This window comes from Aethalodelphis obliquidens, unplaced genomic scaffold, assembly GCF_003676395.1.
Source record: "Aethalodelphis obliquidens isolate GAN/ISIS:26980383/991018 unplaced genomic scaffold, ASM367639v1 scaffold55, whole genome shotgun sequence".
Lineage (NCBI taxonomy): Eukaryota > Metazoa > Chordata > Mammalia > Artiodactyla > Delphinidae > Aethalodelphis > Aethalodelphis obliquidens.
Window position 1 is genome coordinate 12,803,864 of NW_020837999.1, and position 21,106 is coordinate 12,824,969.

Genomic DNA, 21,106 nt, shown 5'->3' on the forward strand with positions numbered 1-21,106 from the left:
TAGCTGATTCACTTTGTTATACAGCAGAAACTAATACGACATTGTAAAGCAATTATACTCCAATAAAGATGTTAAAAAACAAACAAATTCGTGCATGGAATCCTGATAATCCCCGAGTGTCTCTGTCTGAGAGACTCCTGGGCCAGGAGTAGTTTATAAGGTGTTAAATTTGGGGGCTTCTATCTGTCCCACTGGGACCCTTCCTGCTCTTCGGTGCGGATATTGAAGTAAACGCATACGTGGAAAACGCAGCATTTCCTCTCAGATGCCAGGTAGTCATATCCAAAGGTATTGAAGGAAGGCGTACGGGTGAAGACACTGGTCCTTTCCTAGTAGTATGACTTAAACAACTGCTTAATTTCTCTAAGCCTCCGTTTTTCCATCCGTCAAACAAAACAAATCCCATTTAGGACGATTTCCCAATCCTGTCAGCGGCAGGGCGGAACGATAAGAAGGTGAATCAACAGTCGGGTCCCAGCAGGCTGAGGAGCAGGCCTAGGGACACGCCCCCCCGCCCACCACTCCCGTACTTCGATTGGTTCTCTTCGGAGGGGCGGGACTGGCTTGCCCGCGGTGGGCGGGGCCGGTAGCGCTGGGCGAGGCCCGTAACGCTGGGCTAGGCTTGGGCCTCGTAGGTCACAGGGCTCCGGACTCTCGAAGGGGTCACCGCCATGGCCGGGTGTGCCTGCGGGTCTGCGCGTGCAGTTCTCGCCTTCCTGCTGGCGCCTGCACTGGTGGCCCTGCTGGTGGCGCCGGCGCGGGGCCGGGGTGGCCGGGGCCACGGGGACTGGGGCGCCGCCGAGCTGCTGCCGCCCCGCGAGAACGCGGCGCTGGTGGCTCGCTTCGTGACGAACGTCTGCGACTGGGGCGCGCTGGCCACCATCTCCACTCAGGAGGGGGTGCGCGGCCGCCCCTTCGCCGACGTCTTATCGCTCAGCGACGGGCCCCCGGCCAAGGGCAGCGGCGTGCCCTACTTCTACCTGAGCCCGATGCAGCAGTCGGTGGGCAACCTGAAGGTGAGCGGGCGGGGCCGTGTGGCTCCGCGGGCCGGAGCGCGAGCCTTTTGACTATAGCTTGAATTCTGCTTGCGAAGGAGAGCCAGCCTCGTAGAGTTAAGAATTTGAATCCAGCCCAAACCCCTGCCTCTTCTCTCCCGCGCTGGCCGGGCTGACATTGCAGCTTTCCAGTTGTTGGGCAACTAAATACCAGGAATTTCACACACGCCCTCGCCACCGCGCCACTCACTTGGGGCGAATTCTTTACCAGCACCTGGAGGACTTCTCAGCCCTGAGTCGTCTTGGGGCACGGTGTCTCATTAACTGGGCTCTAATATTAAAAGTTTTACCGGGTGTAGAGGCTGTTGGGTAGTTTAGCACTTTGTATAAGTGGCTTCGGGATTTCTCTTTGACACCGCTTCTTTTGAGCTAAGGATTTTCCCTTCAGCAGCATGAAGCGAACAGACAACCTCGTGAATGATTATTGCAGTCTTTAGGCCTCGTGTGCACATGAGCTTCCCTAACACAGGTCACAGAGTGGTGGCCCATGAGCTGATCAGGCCCACAGACTGGTTTTCTTTGGCCCACGCAGAGTTCTGTTTTGTTTTTAATAAATCTGAATTAATTATCAACATTCAAAAATGGAGATTGCAACTAAACGTCTAAATTTCTAACTTCTTGAAATATTGGAAGCTCTGTGGCACTGGGGGCCTGCATTCTTTGAGCAGAACCAGAAGCAGCTGCCTCCTTAGCCAAGACACATACAGCCCCATTCACCATTTGCTTATTCCCAGCCCACTCCGCTCCACTCCCTTAGACATTTGCTCAGAGCAAGCTCATTCCACTCCCACCAGTGCTGTTCAAACTTGGCTGCAAATACAGTCACCTGGGAAGACTTTTAAAGAGGCAATTCCAAGACATTTTACTAAAAACACATTTTATAAAAAAAACACAAAACACCCCAAATCCCTCCCTGATGCTTCTAATGTTGGGGGAGGGCAGTGAGAACCACTGCTATACATGAATATATTTAAACTTTTGCTGATACTATCTTCCTCATTTTAGGAAATGTGGAAACTCAAACTCAGAGGTGCGGAGACTCACTTGTGACTAGTCAGCTAATGGCTGTCAGGTGGAACTTGAGCTCAGGTCTTTGACATCTCTAGAAAAAGACAGTGGTGAGGCACTTGCCCAGGATTTCAGGTTCGTGATTGCAGTGAAAAGGCATGGCCACATCAGAATTAGTCTGACTCTGATGCCATCAATTAACCAGTCAAAGCTGGTTTCTGCTTTCTACTTTTCCCCTCCTTCTGACCTCTGTCTTCTTCCTGTCTGCTCTTGTGTACCCTACCCACCAGATTTACATGAACAAAGTACCACTCAGCATTGCCGTCTGCCCAGAACCCTTTAACAACATCTGGCTGCCTAGAGCTGCATAGGATTCACCTGGGTGTTTGTTAAAAATGCAGATACCTGGGCTGGGAATGGAGCCCAGAAATCAGCATTTTAACAAGCTCTCCAGGTAAGTGGTTCTTGGAAAGCCCTGACAGATGCCAGCCTATAAAATACAATCTTGGCTCCTTAGCTTGGAGGTGAACCACCCTTACTACCCCCAGCCCCTAACCTCCCCCCACCTTGTCCCCAACCCCCTTCCCTCAGGAAACCTTTCTTTCAAGCAAATTGGGTTTTCACTACTCCCAGTTGTGTCTTACACTTTCCCAGTTCTGTGTTTTTGCAGTTACCATTCCCTTTACCTTTAATACATCTTCCCACTTTTGTGCTGATTTGACTATCTTATAAGGCTTTCTAGTGTTTCCATATCACTCCAGGCTGTGCTGACATCTTCTTACTCTGAACTTCAAATACACTTAACTGTACCATTCACTTGGCAATTAGTTATGTGCTGCTTTTTGACCTCTTCTGTGTATTTGTGCTGCATTTTAAAAATTTTATTTATGTCTGACTTTTCAACCAGATTATAAACTTACAGAGAAGGGAAAGACCTTATCTGAGTCTCCCCCTCCCCTATTTTTGGTCTCCTATAGTGCCTTACCTAATAGTTTGTCGACAGCGAATACTTGGCCTAATGATTCCAAAGAGATCTCTTTATGACTCACTGTTTTGATGGGTCACTGTGCGATGGCACAATTCCCCACACAAGACACTTGGGGTTTAAAACACTGAATACAGCATGTGAATTTTATTGTAATCTGTCAACAGTGCCTTTTATGAAGCTGATTTCTGAATAAGAAAGAGTTAGAAATTTTGCTTGCATCACATTTTTAATCTAAGAATTCTCTTATTGCTAGAACAGGAATGAGCAGCTTCTCCAATTTTGAAATCACATGACAGTTTCTGCTAGCACAAGATAACCAAGAAGGATGATTCAGCTACTTTCTTGCTTAAATTGTACAATTAGCTAGTTGAGCCACTGTGGTATTTTTATGCACTAGTTTCACATTAGTCTAATCCTTTAGTTCTTTCAGTGAAGACTAGAGATCAGCCTTGTATTTGGGTGGTACTGTAATTATAATTCCTCTGGTGAATATGGGACAAATTAAGAGTTTAAGAGAAAAAAAGCATTAAAATCATCCTTACCAAGTCAATTAATTTTAAATATGAAACAACATCCAACACACATTTTTTGGAGAGGGGGTAAAGATCAGTCTCTATCTAAGTAGTAATTTCCCCAAGTGGAAGGTGGTATTTTCCAATTCATTGTTTCATGGAAGAACAGTCAAGCTCTGCTGACGGTATGCAACTTGTGAAATTGATTACCTCTCCAGAGACAGTATTTCACGTGAGAGGTCTCCATTTTCTCTCTACAGGAGAATCCATATGCTACGCTGACCATGTCTTTGGCAGAGACTAGTTTCTGCAGGAAATATGGATTTGATCCCCAAAGTCCCCTCTGTGCTCACATAATACTATCAGGAACTGTTATCAAGGTAAATATTTATCCTACAAGAACAGATACTTGTTTTAGAAGAGCATCATGTTATTAACAATGAAGGAAGAGATATCTTAGAATAAAATAAAATTGATTTGTGGTTGAGATACAGAATTAGAGTATGTTCTAGTATGTAATTTCATGAACGCTAACAGTTTTAATCAGTTGCTTTCATATAGGTGTTCAATAAGATATTTATGAGGAAAATGAACTATTTTTTGAAGCCGAACAGATATAACAGCTATTAAGCGCGTATATGAGGAACATCTGCTCAGCCAAAGTTTATACTCCTGACCATGTTGTACGTTGTACAGTATTTCCCATGTTTGGGTTCCTTGTCTCCATATTTTAACAATGACTTAGAGCAGAGAGTGGATTTAGTAGGTTAAAAGGGGAGTATCCATTATTAAATACTAGAAATGAATTTAGACAGTTTGGGGTGAGTGCTAGAGGGAAGAGGTTAAATAAAATCGTGGGAAGGGCAAAGGGCGAGGTGTCATGGGAACTGATCTGATCGCCAAGCAGCAGACCACCTTCTTGACCTTGTCAATCATGAATACCTCAGATAAGTTTTATCTGTGGTCTCAAAATTCTATGTGGATGCATCTCTAGAGTTGAGTGTCCTTCACTGGCAAGAGAAAGAGGGGCAGCAGATACTCTTGAGTTCCATTGTGCTTCTTCTAAAGACTTTTATCCTTTGTGTACACTCATCTGCGTGTTTAACATGTGCATGTAATGGGATAAAAGTGCTAATGTTACATAGCATAACCACCAGTAGCATTTTATTATAGCACTTTGTGCCAATTACTCTGATAGCTCACAATTGCTATTTAGCAGCGAAAATTGGTTCTCATGATGGTTTCCCACTTTATTATGGTATGTGTTATCACCAACGTTTGAAATCTCCATTGTTCTCTGCATTTCTTCAAATTTCCTTTACTTCCTCTTGATTCCTTAAGATCAGAATTTATAGTAGATTTTAAATGTTCTCAGCACGAGGGAAAAAAAAAGAAAAAGAAAAAAGATGAGAAAAAAATTGTGTCTATGTGTGGTGATGGATGTTAACTAAACTTGTGGTGATTATTTTGCAATGTATGCACATATCAAACATTATGTTATACACCTAAAACGAATACAATGTTATATGTCAATTATAGATCATTAATTTTAAAAATAAAAATTAAAAAATTAGGATTTATAACTAAATAAACTCTTTAGGATTTGTGGAATGCTAGAATCACACATTCTTAACAGCCAAGAAAACAAAACGTCACTGCTATGAGTAGGTTTATTTTACGTATGTCTTTTAGGTGAGCGAAGCAGAAATGGATGTTGCAAGGAATTCATTATTCATTCGACACCCTGAGATGAAAACCTGGCCATCCAGCCATAATTGGTTCTTCGCTAAGTTGAATATAACCAATATCTGGGTCGTGGACTACTTTGGTGGACCAAAAATAGTGACGCCTGAAGAATATTATAATGCCACATTTCAGTAAGTATTTACATGTCTTTCATCTTTCTAATATTACAGCCCTTCCTTTTAGAAGGTCCTCAACCTTCTAAAGCAAGGGGGTCTTAACCATTTCATGTACCATGGATCCCTTTGGCAAGCTGGTAAGGCCTACAACTCCCCTAGGAATAATATTTTTTAAATGCATGAAGTACACAGGATTACAAAAGAAATCAACTATATTGAAATACCTTTATAAAAATATTTTATAAAATGCGTGGTGTAGTAATATGTTGGCTTTTTAATGAATATGTTAAATAATAAGGTCTAGTAGTGCGTCCATAACTTTTCTGCACTTTCAGAGTAGTGAGAACTGAATATATTAAGACATCTGCAGCAACTCTACCATGATGTGAGAGTATCTGCAATTTCTATATTTCTGTTGCTGGCCGTCACAGATACACTGTCACCACTGTGGTTTATTGCCTACGTTCATCATTGAAAAGAATGATATATTTCAGTTAGAGCTTAATGAAAATGAAAACTTTTTCCATCCCAGTTTTTTCCCATCACAACCCCCCTGAACTCTATCTACAAACTAGGACACCAGGTGGAGATTCTATTATTTTTTCTTTTTTTTCTCTGCACGCCATGGCTTGAAGGATCTTAGTTCCCTGACCAGGGATTGAACCTGGGCCGTGGCATTGAACGCATGGAGCCCTAACCACTGGACTGCCAGGGAATTCCTGAGACCCCATTTTAAGGCTATGCTTCTGGGGCCCTGGGTGGAGACCAGTTCTGACCCGTGGTGGCATTTTCTCATAAGAATCAGACCTGGGTGCTTCCAGACCATGAGGGATCCACATCGAGTCCGAGCACGTGACCCCTGTCCTGTGAGCACCTGTGGAGGTGTGTGGTGTATCCCTCCAGGAAGTGGATACTTAGAGGGAAGGAGTCATGGGAGAGAATGAACGAGAAGAACATAACCTGAAGATGGGAAAGGGACAGGAAAGAAGGGTCTGATCAGATTCTTTGAAATTAGGTCAGGGTTCAAATGAAGGAATACAGGGACTTCCCTGGTGGTCCAGAGGTTAGATCTTCGCGCTTAGTTCCCCAGTTGGGGAACTAAGATCCTGCAAGCTGCGAGGCATGACCAAAAACAAACAAACAAAACAAAACAACCCCCCCCCCCCAAAAAAAACAAATGAAGGCTTACAAGGGACTGATACTTTTCCCAGGCGACACAGGTCACGGTGGCATGTCTGGCAGCCTCAAGGTCTAGCGGATAGTGATGACAATAACAGTAGCAGTAGCGTTTGTTGAGCATTGCTGGCTGGTGCTGTACTGGCAGCTTTACATGTCTTAACTCACTGAATTCTCACTGCAATCCTATGAGTTAGGTAGTGTTTTTCTTCATTTATGAGATAGAGAGCTGATGCGCAGAAAAGAAAGAAACTGGCCTAAAGCCTTACAGCCAGTAAGCAATGGTGCTGGGATGCAAACCCCAGCATTCTAGCTCCACAGCCCTCAACTTGCTTCTAACCAAGATGTTTTGTTGCCCCTCTGGTTACCTTACTGGCAGCTGGCCAGGCTTCAATTCCAGTGTAATTTAAACACTTTCTACTTGTAACAGACTGACTGCTGTTTGTGGAGATTAGGGTGACATGCTAAGCTAGACCTGTAGGTTGCAGTTCAGGTTTGGGTTTAAATTCTCAGCATTCGTTTATTCTGTCTTATTCTATTGTACAACAGTTCTGTGGTGAACTATTGACTTTCCACCATGACTGTAAGTCTCTTCATAGCAAAGCTCAGGTTTTAGTTTTGGTTTTTCATTCCAAACTGGACCTAGGACAGTACATGGCACAGAGCAGGTGTTTAATAAATACTGGCTACTTTTCAGGCTGATCCTTTGAGACAAAGATTCTCGACTTCCTTGTTTGAATAAAGAATCTAACAGTCATGGTGTTTATTCCGCTGCCGTGCATGCAGGAGAAGAGACCTGGGCCAGTGATTGTCTCCTGGACACGAAAAGCCATCTTACTTTATAGGAAGACAGAGGTAGCAATTACAACATTATGGCAGGGCAACAAATTATCAAGGAGGAAGGCCAGTAAGATAATAGGCCTGCTCTTTGAGGTTAAAGATCACTTTTACAGGACATAACAATCTCTGAAGTACAGTTATCTTTGTATAAATAATATGCCCGAGGGCAATGCTTGCTTTAATAACAAAATAAAACTGGGTTTTCCCATAAGTCTCCACACTGAATAAGTGAGTAAAATAGATAAATTTGAGGTTCCCACTTAATTAACACAGACGAGTGGGCCTTTTCTGCAGCTCAGAGTTAAAAGGGAGCACTCTCTCCTGTCCTTCTGAGAGGAGGACAGAAGACTAGCCCAGGGTGTGACCCATCCTGAGACAGGACTCCAGAATCCTAGGAATGGGCAGTGACTTGAAGGTGACCTTCCCGAACAGGTGCCTCTGACTCCATTTCAGAGTCCAGGAGTGGGTGCCCCACCATCCCACCCACCAGGTTTGCCATCAGAACTGTTCAATAGCCCAAGAGAGTATACAATAGTCCTTGCCTTGCTGGACTCATATTGAATGGAAGGTTGATGTTCACCCAAAGTATTTGCGCTCATGCTTGAGTAAGCAGTTCTCATAAGTACCAGCAATTGCTTCCTCTCTCTGTTAAGTATGAGCAGCAGGCCTCTGGGCTGCCCACGTGTTCCCTGGCAAAGACAGAGGTAATGAGAGGTCACAGCCTACAAGCCTGCCCGCTCTGCCTTACCTGGAGCTGGATTTCCTGATGGCAGTGGTCGGGGCCGCAACAGGAAAATGGGTCAAGGTCACGTCCCCGGCTGGATGCTGGCTGATTGCTGCTCTTTTGCCCTAATGTTCAGGACCCCTTCTGTTCTCGACTGTTTTTGTCTTTTAAACCTTCAGATATTCTTGAATGAGATGATCACAGCAGCCACAGCTGCTGATGAATGTTTCATCCCGGCAGCATTTGCTAAGTGTGTCAGCATCATACTTGGAGAGGAGGAATGATGGCCGAGATGAAGATTCCTAGCTAGGCCTGACCCTAAACCAGAACTCAGGAATCTGCATTTTAGCAAACTCAGATGATTCTTTTTTTAAATTTTTTTTATTTGCAAATCATATATTTGATAAGGGGTTAATATCCAAAATATATAAAGAATTCATACAACTCAATAGCAAATAAAACAAACAATCCAATTACAAATGGGCAGAGGATCCAATTAGACGTTTCTCCAAGAAGACATACATGGCCAGGTACATGAAAAGATGCTCAGCATCACCGATCATCAGGAAGATGCAAGTCAAAACCTTAATGAGATATCACCTCACATGTGTTAGAATGGCTGTTATCAAAAAGACAAGAAATAACAAGTATTGGTGAGGATGTGGAGAACGGGGAACCCCTATGCACTGTTAATGGGAATGCAAATTGGCGCAGCCACCATGGAAAACAGCATGGAGATTCCTCAAAAACTTAAAAACAGAACTCACATGTTTCCAGCAATTCCATTTCTGGGTATTTATCTGAAGAAAATGAAAACCCTAATTTGAAAAGCTGTATGCACCCCATGTTCATTGCAGCATCATTCGCAATAGCCAAGACAGGGAAACAACCTGTGTCCATTGATGGATGGATAGAAAAAGAAAATGTGATTGCTGTATCTCTCTATACAGATATAGGAATATTATTCAGCCATATAAAAGAAGGAAATCTTGTCATTTGTAACAAAATGGATGTACTTTGAGTGCATTATGCTAAGTGAAAAAGTCAGAGAAAAATACTGTATTATATGTGGAATCTAAACAACAAATAAGCAAACCAACAAAAAACCAAAGCAAAGCAAACTCATAGGTACAGAGAACAGATTGGTGGCTACCAGAGGCGGGGTGGGGTGGGGTGGGTGAAACAGGTTAAGGGGGTCAAAAGGTACAAACTTCCTGTTATAAAATAAACAAGTCATGGGAATATAGTATACAGCGTGGTGACGCTGTATACTATAGTTTATAATACCATACTGCAGATTTGACGGTTACTGAGTAAATAGATCTTAAAAGTTCTCATCCCAAGAAAAAAAATTTTGTAACTCTGTGTGATGATGGATGTTAACTAGACTCCTGATGATCATTTCTCAGTGTATACAAACGTGGAATCATTATGTTGTACACCTGAAACTAATATGTTATATGTCAATTATACCTCAATTAAAAAAAGAAGTGATTGTATAAGTGTTCAAAAATATAGATGCAGTGTGGCGTTTTTTTCTTTTCCTTTTAAATAAATCCTGTATTTAAATCTAAATTTTTTTTTTTTTCTTGGCTGTGCTGGGTCTGTTGCTGTGTGGGCTTTCTGTAGTTGCGGTGAGCGGGGCTACTCTTCATTGCAGTGTGTGGGCTTCTCATTGCAGTGGCTTCTCTTATTGCAGAGCACCGGCTCTAGGCATGTGGGCTTCAGTAGTTGTGCCGCTTGGGCTCAGTAGTTGTGGCTCGCGGTTTCAGTAGTTGTGGCTTGCGGGCTCTAGAGCACAGGCTCAGTAGTTGTGGCACACGGGCTTTGTTGCTCTGCGGCATGTGGAATCTTCCCAGACCAGGGCTCGAACCCCTGTCCCCTGCATAGGCAGGCAGATTCTTAACCACTGTGCTACCAAGGAATCCCTAAACTTTTTTTTTTTTTAAATATTTATTTATTATTTATTTGGCTGTGCTGCGTCTTAGTTGTGGCATGTGGGATATTTAGTTGCTATGTGCACGATCTTCATTGTAGCATGTGGGAACTTTAGTTGTGGCATGTGGGATCTTTAGTTGTGGCATGCTAACTCTTAGTTGCAGCATGTGGGATCTAGTTCCCTGACTAGGGATAGAATCCGGGCCCCCTGCATTGGGAGCACAGAATCTTAGCCACTGGACCACCAGGAAAGTCCCATGGACTTTAATTTAAAGTATTAGATTTTATACTCTAATAAAGATGTTAAAAAAAAAAGCATTAGATTTTAGATTATGGAACATTCATATAATGAACCGTAAAGCAGTCATTGGAAGTGATGTAATTAGACATAGACATGTAAAGATGATCACAATATATTAAGTTTAAAAAGCAAGTTACAAAATTGTATGTGTCATAAATGCCATTTAAAAACATATAGTAAAAATAACCTACTCTAGTAATAGAAAAAAGTTCTGGCAAGACACATTAAAACCTTACAGTATATAATTCAACAATAAAAATATAGTTAATTCAATTAAGAAACAGGCAAAGGATTTGACATATGTATGAATATTAGTCAGTCATAAAGAAGAAGGGAATCTTGCCATTTGCTACAACATGGCTGGACCTTGAGGGCATTACGTTAAGTGAAAAAAATCAGACGAAGAAAGACAAGTCCTGTATGATCTCACTTATTTGTGGAATCTAAAAATAGAAATAAAAAATTTGAAAAAAACCCAAACCCTGAACTCACAGATACAGAGAACAGATTGGTGGTTGCCAGAGGTGGGAGGTGGGCGGGGGTGGGTGAAATGGGTGAAGGGGGTCAAAAAGTACAAACTTCCAGTTATAAAATAAGTCATGAGGATATAATGTACAGAATGGTGACTCTAGTTAATAATACTGTGTTGTATGTTTGAAAGTTGCTAAGAGAGTAGATCTTAAAAGTTCTCATCACAAGAAAAAACATAACTATGTGCAGTGTTAGAAATTAAGTAGCCTGGGGTAATCATTTTTCTATACATACATATTTCAAATCTTTATGCTGTGCACCTGAAACTAATGTTACGTGTAAAATAAGCATAATACAAAATATACAGTTAGAAGGAGCAGGAAGAAATATGAAAATCTGAAGGAAGGAGAAATCACTTCAGCATAGTGGGATTAGGGAAGGTTTCATTGGAAGAGTTAGCATATGAGTTGGGCCTTTTAAAGATAGCAATTTGATATGTGTGAAAGGAAGAGACAGTATGCTAGGCAAGGGAACGACATAGATTTAAAAAAAGAGCAAGGAATTGTGAGATGGGGTCAAAGAATGGTGTTTAGTTTCACTTGGAGGATGGTAGAAGGTAATTTCAGAAGGTAGGTTTGGGCCAGTTTGTAGAAGACGTTGAGTATGAGATTAAAATGCATATATTACTTTGGATTAGAACAGAAGGATGTGTATGCTATTTTATGGTATCAGTGAAATGACCTCACCCACAGCGTTAGTCAGGAGGGTCCAAGTTATGTCTCCTACGTTGTTAAGAGATGACATTTAAATTTCAGTGGCTTAAGAAAACAAAAGTCAAAGGTTTATTTTTATTTATGCAAATTCTGCTATGGATTTGGGCAATTCTCCAGGACAATTATCCTCTGTGTGTTGTTTGGCTCCGCAGTCTGGTCTCTGTGGACCCTGTGGAACCTCCATGTTAACACAGGCTTCCACAATGGCTGTTGCAAGAAAAAAGTTCTGAAAGCTTACCCATCTGGAACTAAGTTACTTTGTTCTAGAAGCCACACACGCACTGCTTCTGCTTACAGCTCATTGGCCAGACGAGTACCGTGGCCCTTCCTAATGCAAGCGGGGCCTGGGAAGTATGGCCTCTGTGTGTCTGGAAATGGAGAGGACATGGATACTGAGGAGGCCTAGTAATGTCCACCACACCCAGACTGGCAGAAAATCACTGTGATTCAGAACAAGATTGTATTTACAAACAAAATAGAGATACGTAAGATTTCTAATACTCTATTAACAGAAATTTCCCCATCTGTTGCATTTACAACTTTCAAATGAAGGAAATATTGTTTACGGTTTATCCACCTACAACACATAATGAGAGGAAGATAGCTACTTATTTCTGTAGTCTGCCTGTTATTATCTCTAGGGCAGCATAAATTGGTGTATGTTGTATGGGGCATAAGCTCTGCCGACACACAGCTGACACCTCACTTGGCTTCAGCTGCAAGATGCAGTCTAGCCATTATAGACCACATCTTCCAAAGGATGCCTCCTCATCAGAATGTGATGAGAGAGAAGGCCATGCTTAAGGAAAGAAGAACACTGATGTAATGTGTATACACACAGTCGCCTGTATGTGGTGTGAACATGTTACATGATCTATATAAATGGAAGATATTTTGAGAATGGAATGTAGAGCTAGTATGGCTTAGTCAAAAGTGCCTGAGCTTTGGAGTCAGAGATCAATAAGCTACAGTCCTAACTGTATGAACTAATTGCTCTGTGACTTCGAGCCTCAGTTTCTCATCTTTTTTTGTTGTTGTTGTTCACACAAACACACGCTGTATTTTATTTTTACAAGAGATAAATAAACTGACACCAAGCATTATAAATGGATGACCGCAACAAAAGCAACAATGATTGCAATTACCAAACACAAAACACGCTCACACTATGTCATAATATTGACATTCAGTCCAGGAATCCTCCACTGTAACAGCTCCTTTACTTTGCAGTGAAAATTGATTTGTATATTTTTTGCCTCTGAGTCCTTGTGGGATTTTTTTTTTATTCAAGCAGAAAGTCACAAAAATTATAATCATCCTCATCAGTTCACTCAGTTCCATGTAATTATTTTTTTTTATCTTGATCTTTTGTTAGCACTTTTATGAATTCATCAGTTTTCCATTAGAGTTCTGAAAATGCTTATTCATTCAGTTCAGCAGTATAGTCAGTTACCAGAAACCTGTACTTGTCAGAGTCTTTTCCATGAATTCCTTGAAGATGAAAGCCTTTTATAGGAACATTTTGCAGAAGCATCAGAGTACACCCAGAACTGTCTGTAAATGACAAAAGACTTAAAAATGACCATGGTTAAAGATTTGATGAAAGTTCATAATAACGCAATTGACAAGGAAATTTAGTTATTTCTGAGATATACATTTTAAAGTAATTACTAGAATTATGACTTATAACATTATACCAGAACATATAAGATTTTTAGAAATTTCATGTAATGTCTGAAACATTTATATTAACATATTTCCATACAAATAACCCAAAGAAAGTTTAGTATTAGTTGTTTCTTTGTTTGTTTTTTTATACTGCAGGTTCTTATTAGTCATCAATTTTATACACATCAGTGTATACATGTCAATCCCAATAGCCCAATTCAGCACACCACCATCCCTACCCCACTGCGGTTTTCCCCCCTTGGCATCCATACATTTGTTCTCTACATCTGTGTCTCAACTTCTGCCCTGCAAACCGGTTCATCTATACCATTTTCCTAGGTTCCACATACATGCGTTAATATACGATATTTGTTTTTCTCTTTCTGACTTACTTCACTCTGTATGACAGTCTTTAGATCCATCCATGTCTCAACAAATGACTCAATCTCGTTCCTTTTGGTGGCTGAGTAATATTCCATTTTATATATGTACCACATCTTCTTTATCTATTCCTCTGTCAATGGGCATTTAGGTTGCTTCCATGACCTGGCCATTGCAAATAGTGCTGCAATGAACATTGGGGTGCATGTGTCTTCTCGAATTATGGCCTTCTCTGGGTATATGCCCAGTAGTGGGATTGCTGGATCATATGGTAATTCTATTTCTAGTCTTTTAAGGAACCTCCACACTGTTCTCCACAGTGGCCAAACCAATCCACATTCCCACCAACAGTGCAAGAGGGCTCCCTTCTCTCCACACCCTCTCCAGCACCCGTTGTTTGTGGATTTTCTGATGATGCCCATTCCAACTGGTGTGAGGTGATACCTCATTGTAGCCTTGATCTGCATTTCTGTAATAATCAGTGATGTTGAGCAACCCTTCATGTGCTTCTTGGCAATCTGTATGTCTTCTTTGGAGAAATGTCCACCCAGGTCCTCTGCCCATTTCTGGATTGGGTTGACTGCTTCTTTAACATTGAGCTGCATGAGCTGTTTATATATTTTGGAGATTAATCCTTTGTCCGTTCATTCATTTGCAAATATTTTCTCCCATTCTGAGGGTTGTCTTTTAGTCTTGTTTATGGTTTCCTTTGCTATGCAAAAGCATTGAAGTTTCATTAGGTCCCATTTGTTTGTTTTTATTTCCATTACTCTAGGAGGTGGATCAAAAAGGATCTTGCTGTGATTTATGTCAAAGAGTGTTCTTCCAATGTTTTCCTATAAGGGTTTTATACTGTCCAGTCTTAATTTAGGTCTCGAATCCATTTTGAGTTTATTTTTGTGTATGGTGTTAGGGAGTGTTCTAATTTCATTCTTTTACATGTAGCTGTCCAGTTTTCCCAGCACCACTTATTGAAGAGACTGTCTTTTCTCTATTGTATATCTTTGCCTCCTTTGTCATAAATTAGTTGACCATAGGTGCGTGGGTTTATCTCTGGGCTTTCTATGTTGTTCCATTGATCTATGTTTCTGTTTTTGTGCCAGTACCATACTGTCTTGATCACAGTAGCTTTTTAGTATAGTCTGAAGTCAGGGAGTCTGATTCCTCCAGCTCCGTTTTTTTCCCTCAAGACTGCTTTAGCTATTCGGGGTCTTTTGTGTCTCCATACAAATTTAAATATAATTTGTTCTAGTTCCGTAAAAAATGCCATTGGTAATTTGATAGGGATTGCATTGAATCTGTAGATTGCTTTGGGTAGTATAGTCATTTTCACAATATTGATTCTTCCAATCCAAGAACATGGTATATCTGTCCATCTGTTGGTGTCATCTTTAATTTCTTTCATCAGGGTCTTATAGTTTTCTGCAGACAGATCTTTTGTCTCCCTAGGTAGGTTTATTCCTAGGTATTTTATTCTTTTTGTTGCAATGGTAAATGGGAGTGTTTCCATAATTTCTCTTTCAGACTTTTCATCATTAGTGTATAGGAATGCAAGAGATTTCTGTGCATTAATTTTGTATCCTGCAACTTTACCAAATTCATTGATTAGCTCTAGTAGTTTTCTGGTGGCATCTTTAGGATTCTCTATGTATAGTATCATGTCGTCTGCAAACAATGACAGTTTTACTTCTTCTTTTCCAATTTGTATTCCTTTTATTTCATTTTCTTCTCTGATTGCCGTGGCTAGGACCTCCAAAACTATGTTGAATAATAGTGGGGAGAGTGGACATCCTTGTCTCATTCCTGATCTTAGAGGAAATGCTTTCAGCTTTTCACCATTGAGAATGATGTTTGCTGTGGGTTTGTCATATATGGCCTTTATTATGTTGAGGTAGGTTCCCTCTCTGCCCACTTTCTGGAGAGTTTTTATCATAAATGGGTGTTGAATTTTGTCAAAAGCTTTTCCTGCATCTGTTGAGATGATCATATGTTTTTTTCCCTTCAGTTTGTTAATATGATGTATCACATTGATTGCTTTGCGTATATTGGAGAATCCTTGCATCCCTGAGATAAATCCCACTTGATCATGGTGTATGATCCTTTTAATGTGTTGTTGGATTCTGTTTGCTAGTATTTTGTTGAGGATTTTTGCATCTATATTCATCAGTGATATTGGTCTGTAATTTTCTTCTTTTGTAGTATCTTTGTCTGGTTTTGCTATCAGGGTGATAGTGGCCTCATAGAATGAGTTTTTGGGGTGTTCCTTCCTCTGCAATTTTTTGGAAGAGTTTGAGAAGGATGGGTGTTAACTCTTCTCTAAATGTTTGATACAATTCACCTGTGAAGCCATCTGGTCCTGGACTTTTGTTTGCTGGAACATTTTTAATCACAGTTTCAATTTCATTACTTGTGATTGGTCTGTTCATATTTTCTGTTTCTTCCTGATTCAGTCTTGGAAGGTTATACCTTTCTAAGAATTTGTCCATTTCTTCCAGGTTGTCCATTTTATTGGCATAGAGTTGCTTGTAGTAGTCTCTTAGGATGCTTTGTATTTCTGCAGTGTCTGTTGTAACTTCTCCTTTTTCATTTCTAATTTTATTGATTTGAGTCCTCTCCCTCTTTTTCTTGATCAGTCTGGCTAATGCTTTTTCAGTTTTGTTTATCTTCTCAAAGAACCAGCTTTTAGTTTTATTGATCTTTGCTATTGTTTTCTTTGTTTCTATTTCATTTATTTCTGCTCTGATCTTGATGATTTCTTTCCTTCTGCTAACTTTGGGTTTTGTTTGTTCTTTTTTCTCTAGTTCTTTTAGGTGTAAGGTTAGATTGTTTATTTGAGATTTTTCTTGTTTCTTGAGGTAGGCTTGTATAGCTATAAACTTCCCTCTTAGAACTGCTTTTGCTGCATCCCATAGGTTTTGGATCGTTGTGTTTTCATTGTCATTTGTCTCTAGGTATTTTTTGATGTCCTCTTTGATTTCTTCAGTGAACTCTTGGTTATTTAGTAACATATTGTTTAGCCCTCATGTGTTTGTGTTTTTTACGTTTTTTTCCCTTTAATTCATTTCTAATCTCATAGTGTTGTGGTCGGAAAAGATGCTTGATATGATTTCAGTTTTCTTAAATTTACTGAGGCTTGATTTGTGACCCAAGATGTGATCTATCCTGGAGAATGTTCCATGTGCACTTGAGAAGAAAGTGTAATCTGCTGTTTTTGGATGTAATGTCCTATAAATATGAATTAAATCTATCTGGTCTATTGTGTCATTTAAAGCTTCTGTTTCCTTATTTATTGTCATTTTCGATGATCTGTCCATTGGTGTAAGTGAGGTGTTAAAGTCCCCCACTATTATTGTGTTACTGTCGATTTCCTCTTTTACAGCTGTTAGCAGTTGCCTTATGTATTGAGGTGCTCCTATGTTGGGTGCATATATATTTATAATTGTTATATCTTCTTCTTGGATTGATCCTTTGATCATTATGTAGTGTCCTTCCTTGTCTCTTGTAACATTCTTTATTTTAAAGTCTACTTTATCTGATATGAGTATAGCTTCTCCAGCTTTCTTTTGATTTCCATTTGCATGGAATATCTTTTTCCATCCCCTCACTTTCAGTCTCTATGTGTCCCTAGGTCTGAAGTAGGTCTCTTGTAGACAGCATATATATAGGTCTTGTTTTTGTATCCATTCAGCAAGCATGTGTCTTTTGGTTGGAGCATTTAATCCATTCACGTTTAAGGTAATTATTGATATGTATGTTCCTGTGACCATTTTCTTAATTGTTTTGGGTTTGTTTTTGTAGGTCCTTTTCTTCTCGTGTGTTTCCCACTTGGAGAAGTTCCTTTAGCATTTGTTGTAGAGCTGGTTTGGTGGTGCTGAATTCTCTTAGCTTTTGCTTGTCTGTAAAGCTTTTGGTTTCTCCATCGAATCTGAATGAGATCCTTGCTGGGTAGAGTAATCTTGGTTGTAGGTTCTTCCCTTTCATCACTTTAAGTATATCATGCCACTCCCTTCTGGCTTGTAGAGTTTCTGCTGAGAAATCAGCTGTTAACCTTATGGGATTAACCTTATGGGAGTTCCCTTGTATGTTATTTCTCCTTTTTCCCTTGCTGCTTTCAATAATTTTTGTTTGTCTTTAATTTTTGCCAATTTGATCACTGTGTGTCTTGATGTGTTTCTCCTTGGGTTTATCCTGTACGGGGCTCGCTGTGCTTCCTGGACTTAGGTGGCTATTTCCTTTCCCATATTAGGGAAGTTTTCGACTATAATCTCTTCAAATATTTTCTCTGGTCCTTTTCTCTCTCATGTCCTTCTGGGACCCGTATAATGCGAATGTTGTTGCGTTTAATGTTGTCCCAGAGGTCTCTTAGGCTGTCCTCATTTCTTTTCATTCTTTTTTCTTTATTCTGTTCCACAGCAGTGAATTCCACCATTCTGTCTTCCAGGTTACTTATCCGTTCTTCTGCCTCAGTTATTCTGCTATTGATTCCTTCTAGTGTAGGTTTCATTTCAGTTATTGTATTGTTCATCTCTGTTTGTTTGTTCATTAATTCTTATAGGTCTTTGTTAAACATTTCTTGTGTCTTCTCGATCTTTGCCTCCATTCTTTTTCCGAGGTCCTGGATCATGTTCACTATCATTATTCTGAATTCTTTTTCTGGAAGGTTGCCCATCTCCACTTCATTTAGTTGTTTTTCTGGAGTTTTACCTTGTTCCTTCATCTGGTACATAGTCCTCTGCCTTTTCATCTTGTCTGTCTTTCTGTGAATGTGGTTTTCTTTCCATAGGCTGCAGAATTGTAGTTCTTGCTTCTGCTGTCTGCCCTCTGGTGGATGAGGCTATCTAAGAGGCTTGTGTACGTTTCCTGATGGGAAGGACTGGTGGTTGGGTAGAGCTGGCTGTTGCTCTGGTGGGCAGAGCTCAGTAAAACTTTAATCCACTTGACTGCTGATGAGTGGGGCTGGGTTCCCTCCCTGTTGGTTGTTTGGCCTGAGGCAACCCAACACTGGAGCCTGTCCAGGCTCTTTGGTGGGGGTAATGACAGACTCTGGGAGGGCTCACACCAAGGAGTACTTCCCAGAACTGCCGCCAGTGTTCCTGTCCCCACAGTGAGCCACAGCCCCCACCCCACCCCACCCCCCCACCTCGGCAGGAGACCCTCCAACACTAGCTGGTAGGTCTGGTTCAGTCTCCCCTGGGGTCACTGATCCTCCCCCTGGGTTCCGATGCACACACTACTTTGTGTGTGCCCTCCAAGAGTGGAGTCTCTGTTTCCCCTAGTCCTGTCGAAGTCCTGCAATCAGTTCCCACTAGGCTTCACAGTCTGATTCTCTAGGAATTCCTCCTCCCATTGCCGGACCCCCAGGTTGGGAAGCCTGACGTGGGGCTCAGAACCTTCACTCCAGTGGGTGGACTTCTGTGGTATAAGTGTTCTCCAGTCTGTGAGTCACCCGCCCAGCCGTTATGGGATTTGATTTTACTGTGATTGCGCCCCTCCTACCGTCTCGTTGTGGCTTCTCCTTTGTCTTTGGATGTGCGGTATCTTTTTTGGTCAGTTCCAGCGTCTTCCTGTCGATGATTGTCCAGCAGGTAGTTGTGATTCTGGTGTTCTCGCGGGAGGGAGTGAGAGCATGTTCTTCTACTCTGCCATCTTGGTTCCTCTCCCAGATGATTCTTTAGTACACTAAAGTGGCTGAAATTAACTTGAGATCTTAAACTTTCAGATCAGAAGTTTCTCTAGTCCTTCCCTAGAATGAATTAACTTTTATGATTTGTCAACTCAGTTTAATGACATAATTTTTCTTCCCCTCTCTTCCCCTCTCTAGGTGAAGCAGCATGTGGCGAATTTAACCTCATGTGCGAAGTTTCTTAGGAAGTTTCATGCAGACTTAAAGCGCTTAATGTTTCTTTATGGAAAGTTTCCCAGAATATTAGACAGTTTTCTTTCCTTGCTTGCATGTTTACAGAATTGAGATGGATTGTTACTGCATTTCTTGGGAGATGAGATTGCTGGATATATTTATATATATTTTAGTATTTTGAAGCCATTTTCAGAGACATGTCATTCATTATGATCAAAGAAGTTTTGTTCCATCAATTTCAAATAGTTTGCCAATGGTGCTCCTTAAAGAGGAGTGGGTACCAGTTTTAGATTGCCCATTGGCATTTGAAAGTACTCAAGTACGTGTTTTTAATTACTGAAAACCACTGTGCTGGGGAGAGGTGTCATGCCTCCACGGCTGCTGCCTTAGCCTGTATTAAGGGCTTGGCTCCTGTTACGGTGCACCTGAATAAATCTTGCCAAGACAAACAAACAGTGATGAAACACAAGTGGATCATCCCACTCATGGTCCATTTATGTCTGACAGTCCTGGGTGTTGTTGATCCAACAACACAGGGCAAGACTATTTCTTATAAAGAAGTTTAAAAAAAGCTTTTGAGTCTAAAGTGATGATTATCTAGAACAAAGGAAGTTCATAAAACTTCCTGAATTTGATTTAATCAAGGAAGTTCATAAAATTTTCTGAATTTGATTTCCCCAGCTAGGTGGACACTGTATAATTAGTTTCCTCCACTCAAAATACAGAGACACAAGCACACTTTTTTTTTTTTTTTTGCCCCAAAATGGGATTGCGAAGAAAGAAAAGAAAGGAGGGGATTTTGTGTGTAAATTGTTTCTGGTGTTCTTTTCTAAGTTAAGTTAACGCAGACATAGACCAGTTTAAATCAGGGCCCAAATCCATCTCCCAACCACTCTCTCTAGCTTTTTTTCTAATGCTACTCTCAACAATGAACTAAGCCTTCCTCAACTGCTTCAAATCTCTAAATGGCTTCTAATGCTGTTACTACCTAAATCATGTCATCAGAGGGAAAACAACGTGACTTTTAGAAAAGAAATCACATTTCTTCAGAAGGGAAAAAACTGTTTGCTTTTATTACCTATATACATGATTTCAGAAGACTGCATGAGATCCTTCATAAAGAGCTGTGTCAGGAGTCAAGCAACTGAATCCTTAAATGGCTAAGAGAGAGGAAGTTGAATATGAGTTTGAAGACTACAAAATGAACTTATCTGAAATCGAGCAAACAGCTTCTCTTTAAGAAAAATGATGTATCTTAAACTTGGTAGAGTAGGTTTCTTATTCAAGGCATTAATAATTAAAAGCATTATTTTCATGAAATATGTTGGATTTATTTTCTTACGCAGAGATGTTAATATTTATTACATGTTTTTTCACTGTCCACTGTTGAAACCCTTTTGTGTTTTTATTTTATAATCAACTTCTGGCTGCTTCAAAGCTGAAAATGAACAATTTGACTCTTTCCTATTGGTAAACAGCTCATCATGTCTTAAAATTTGGGGATTGGCCAGAATGCAGCCTTTGTCAAGGATCTTCCCTCAGGGCCTTGGGT

General features: G+C 40.7%; 1 protein-coding gene across 3 annotated transcripts; it reads left to right on the forward strand.

Moving 5' to 3' along the window:
• Positions 1-604: 604 nt before the first annotated feature.
• On the forward strand, positions 605-20,874 carry CREG1 (cellular repressor of E1A stimulated genes 1). Of its 3 annotated transcripts, none has more exons than XM_027086415.1 (4): positions 605-1,016; positions 3,824-3,943; positions 5,256-5,440; positions 8,345-8,491. In XM_027086415.1, the coding sequence occupies exons 1-4, from the start codon at positions 672-674 to the stop codon at positions 8,352-8,354; spliced, it is 660 nt and encodes a 219-aa protein (XP_026942216.1). In that variant the 5' UTR covers positions 605-671; the 3' UTR covers positions 8,355-8,491. The 3 variants fall into 3 exon arrangements, with proteins under 3 accessions (XP_026942216.1, XP_026942218.1, XP_026942217.1); XM_027086416.1 differs by lacking the exon at positions 8,345-8,491 and adding an exon at positions 19,519-20,874 and having other exon boundaries at positions 608-1,016; XM_027086417.1 differs by lacking the exon at positions 8,345-8,491 and having other exon boundaries at positions 606-1,016; positions 5,256-5,444.
• Positions 20,875-21,106: the final 232 nt, after the last annotated feature.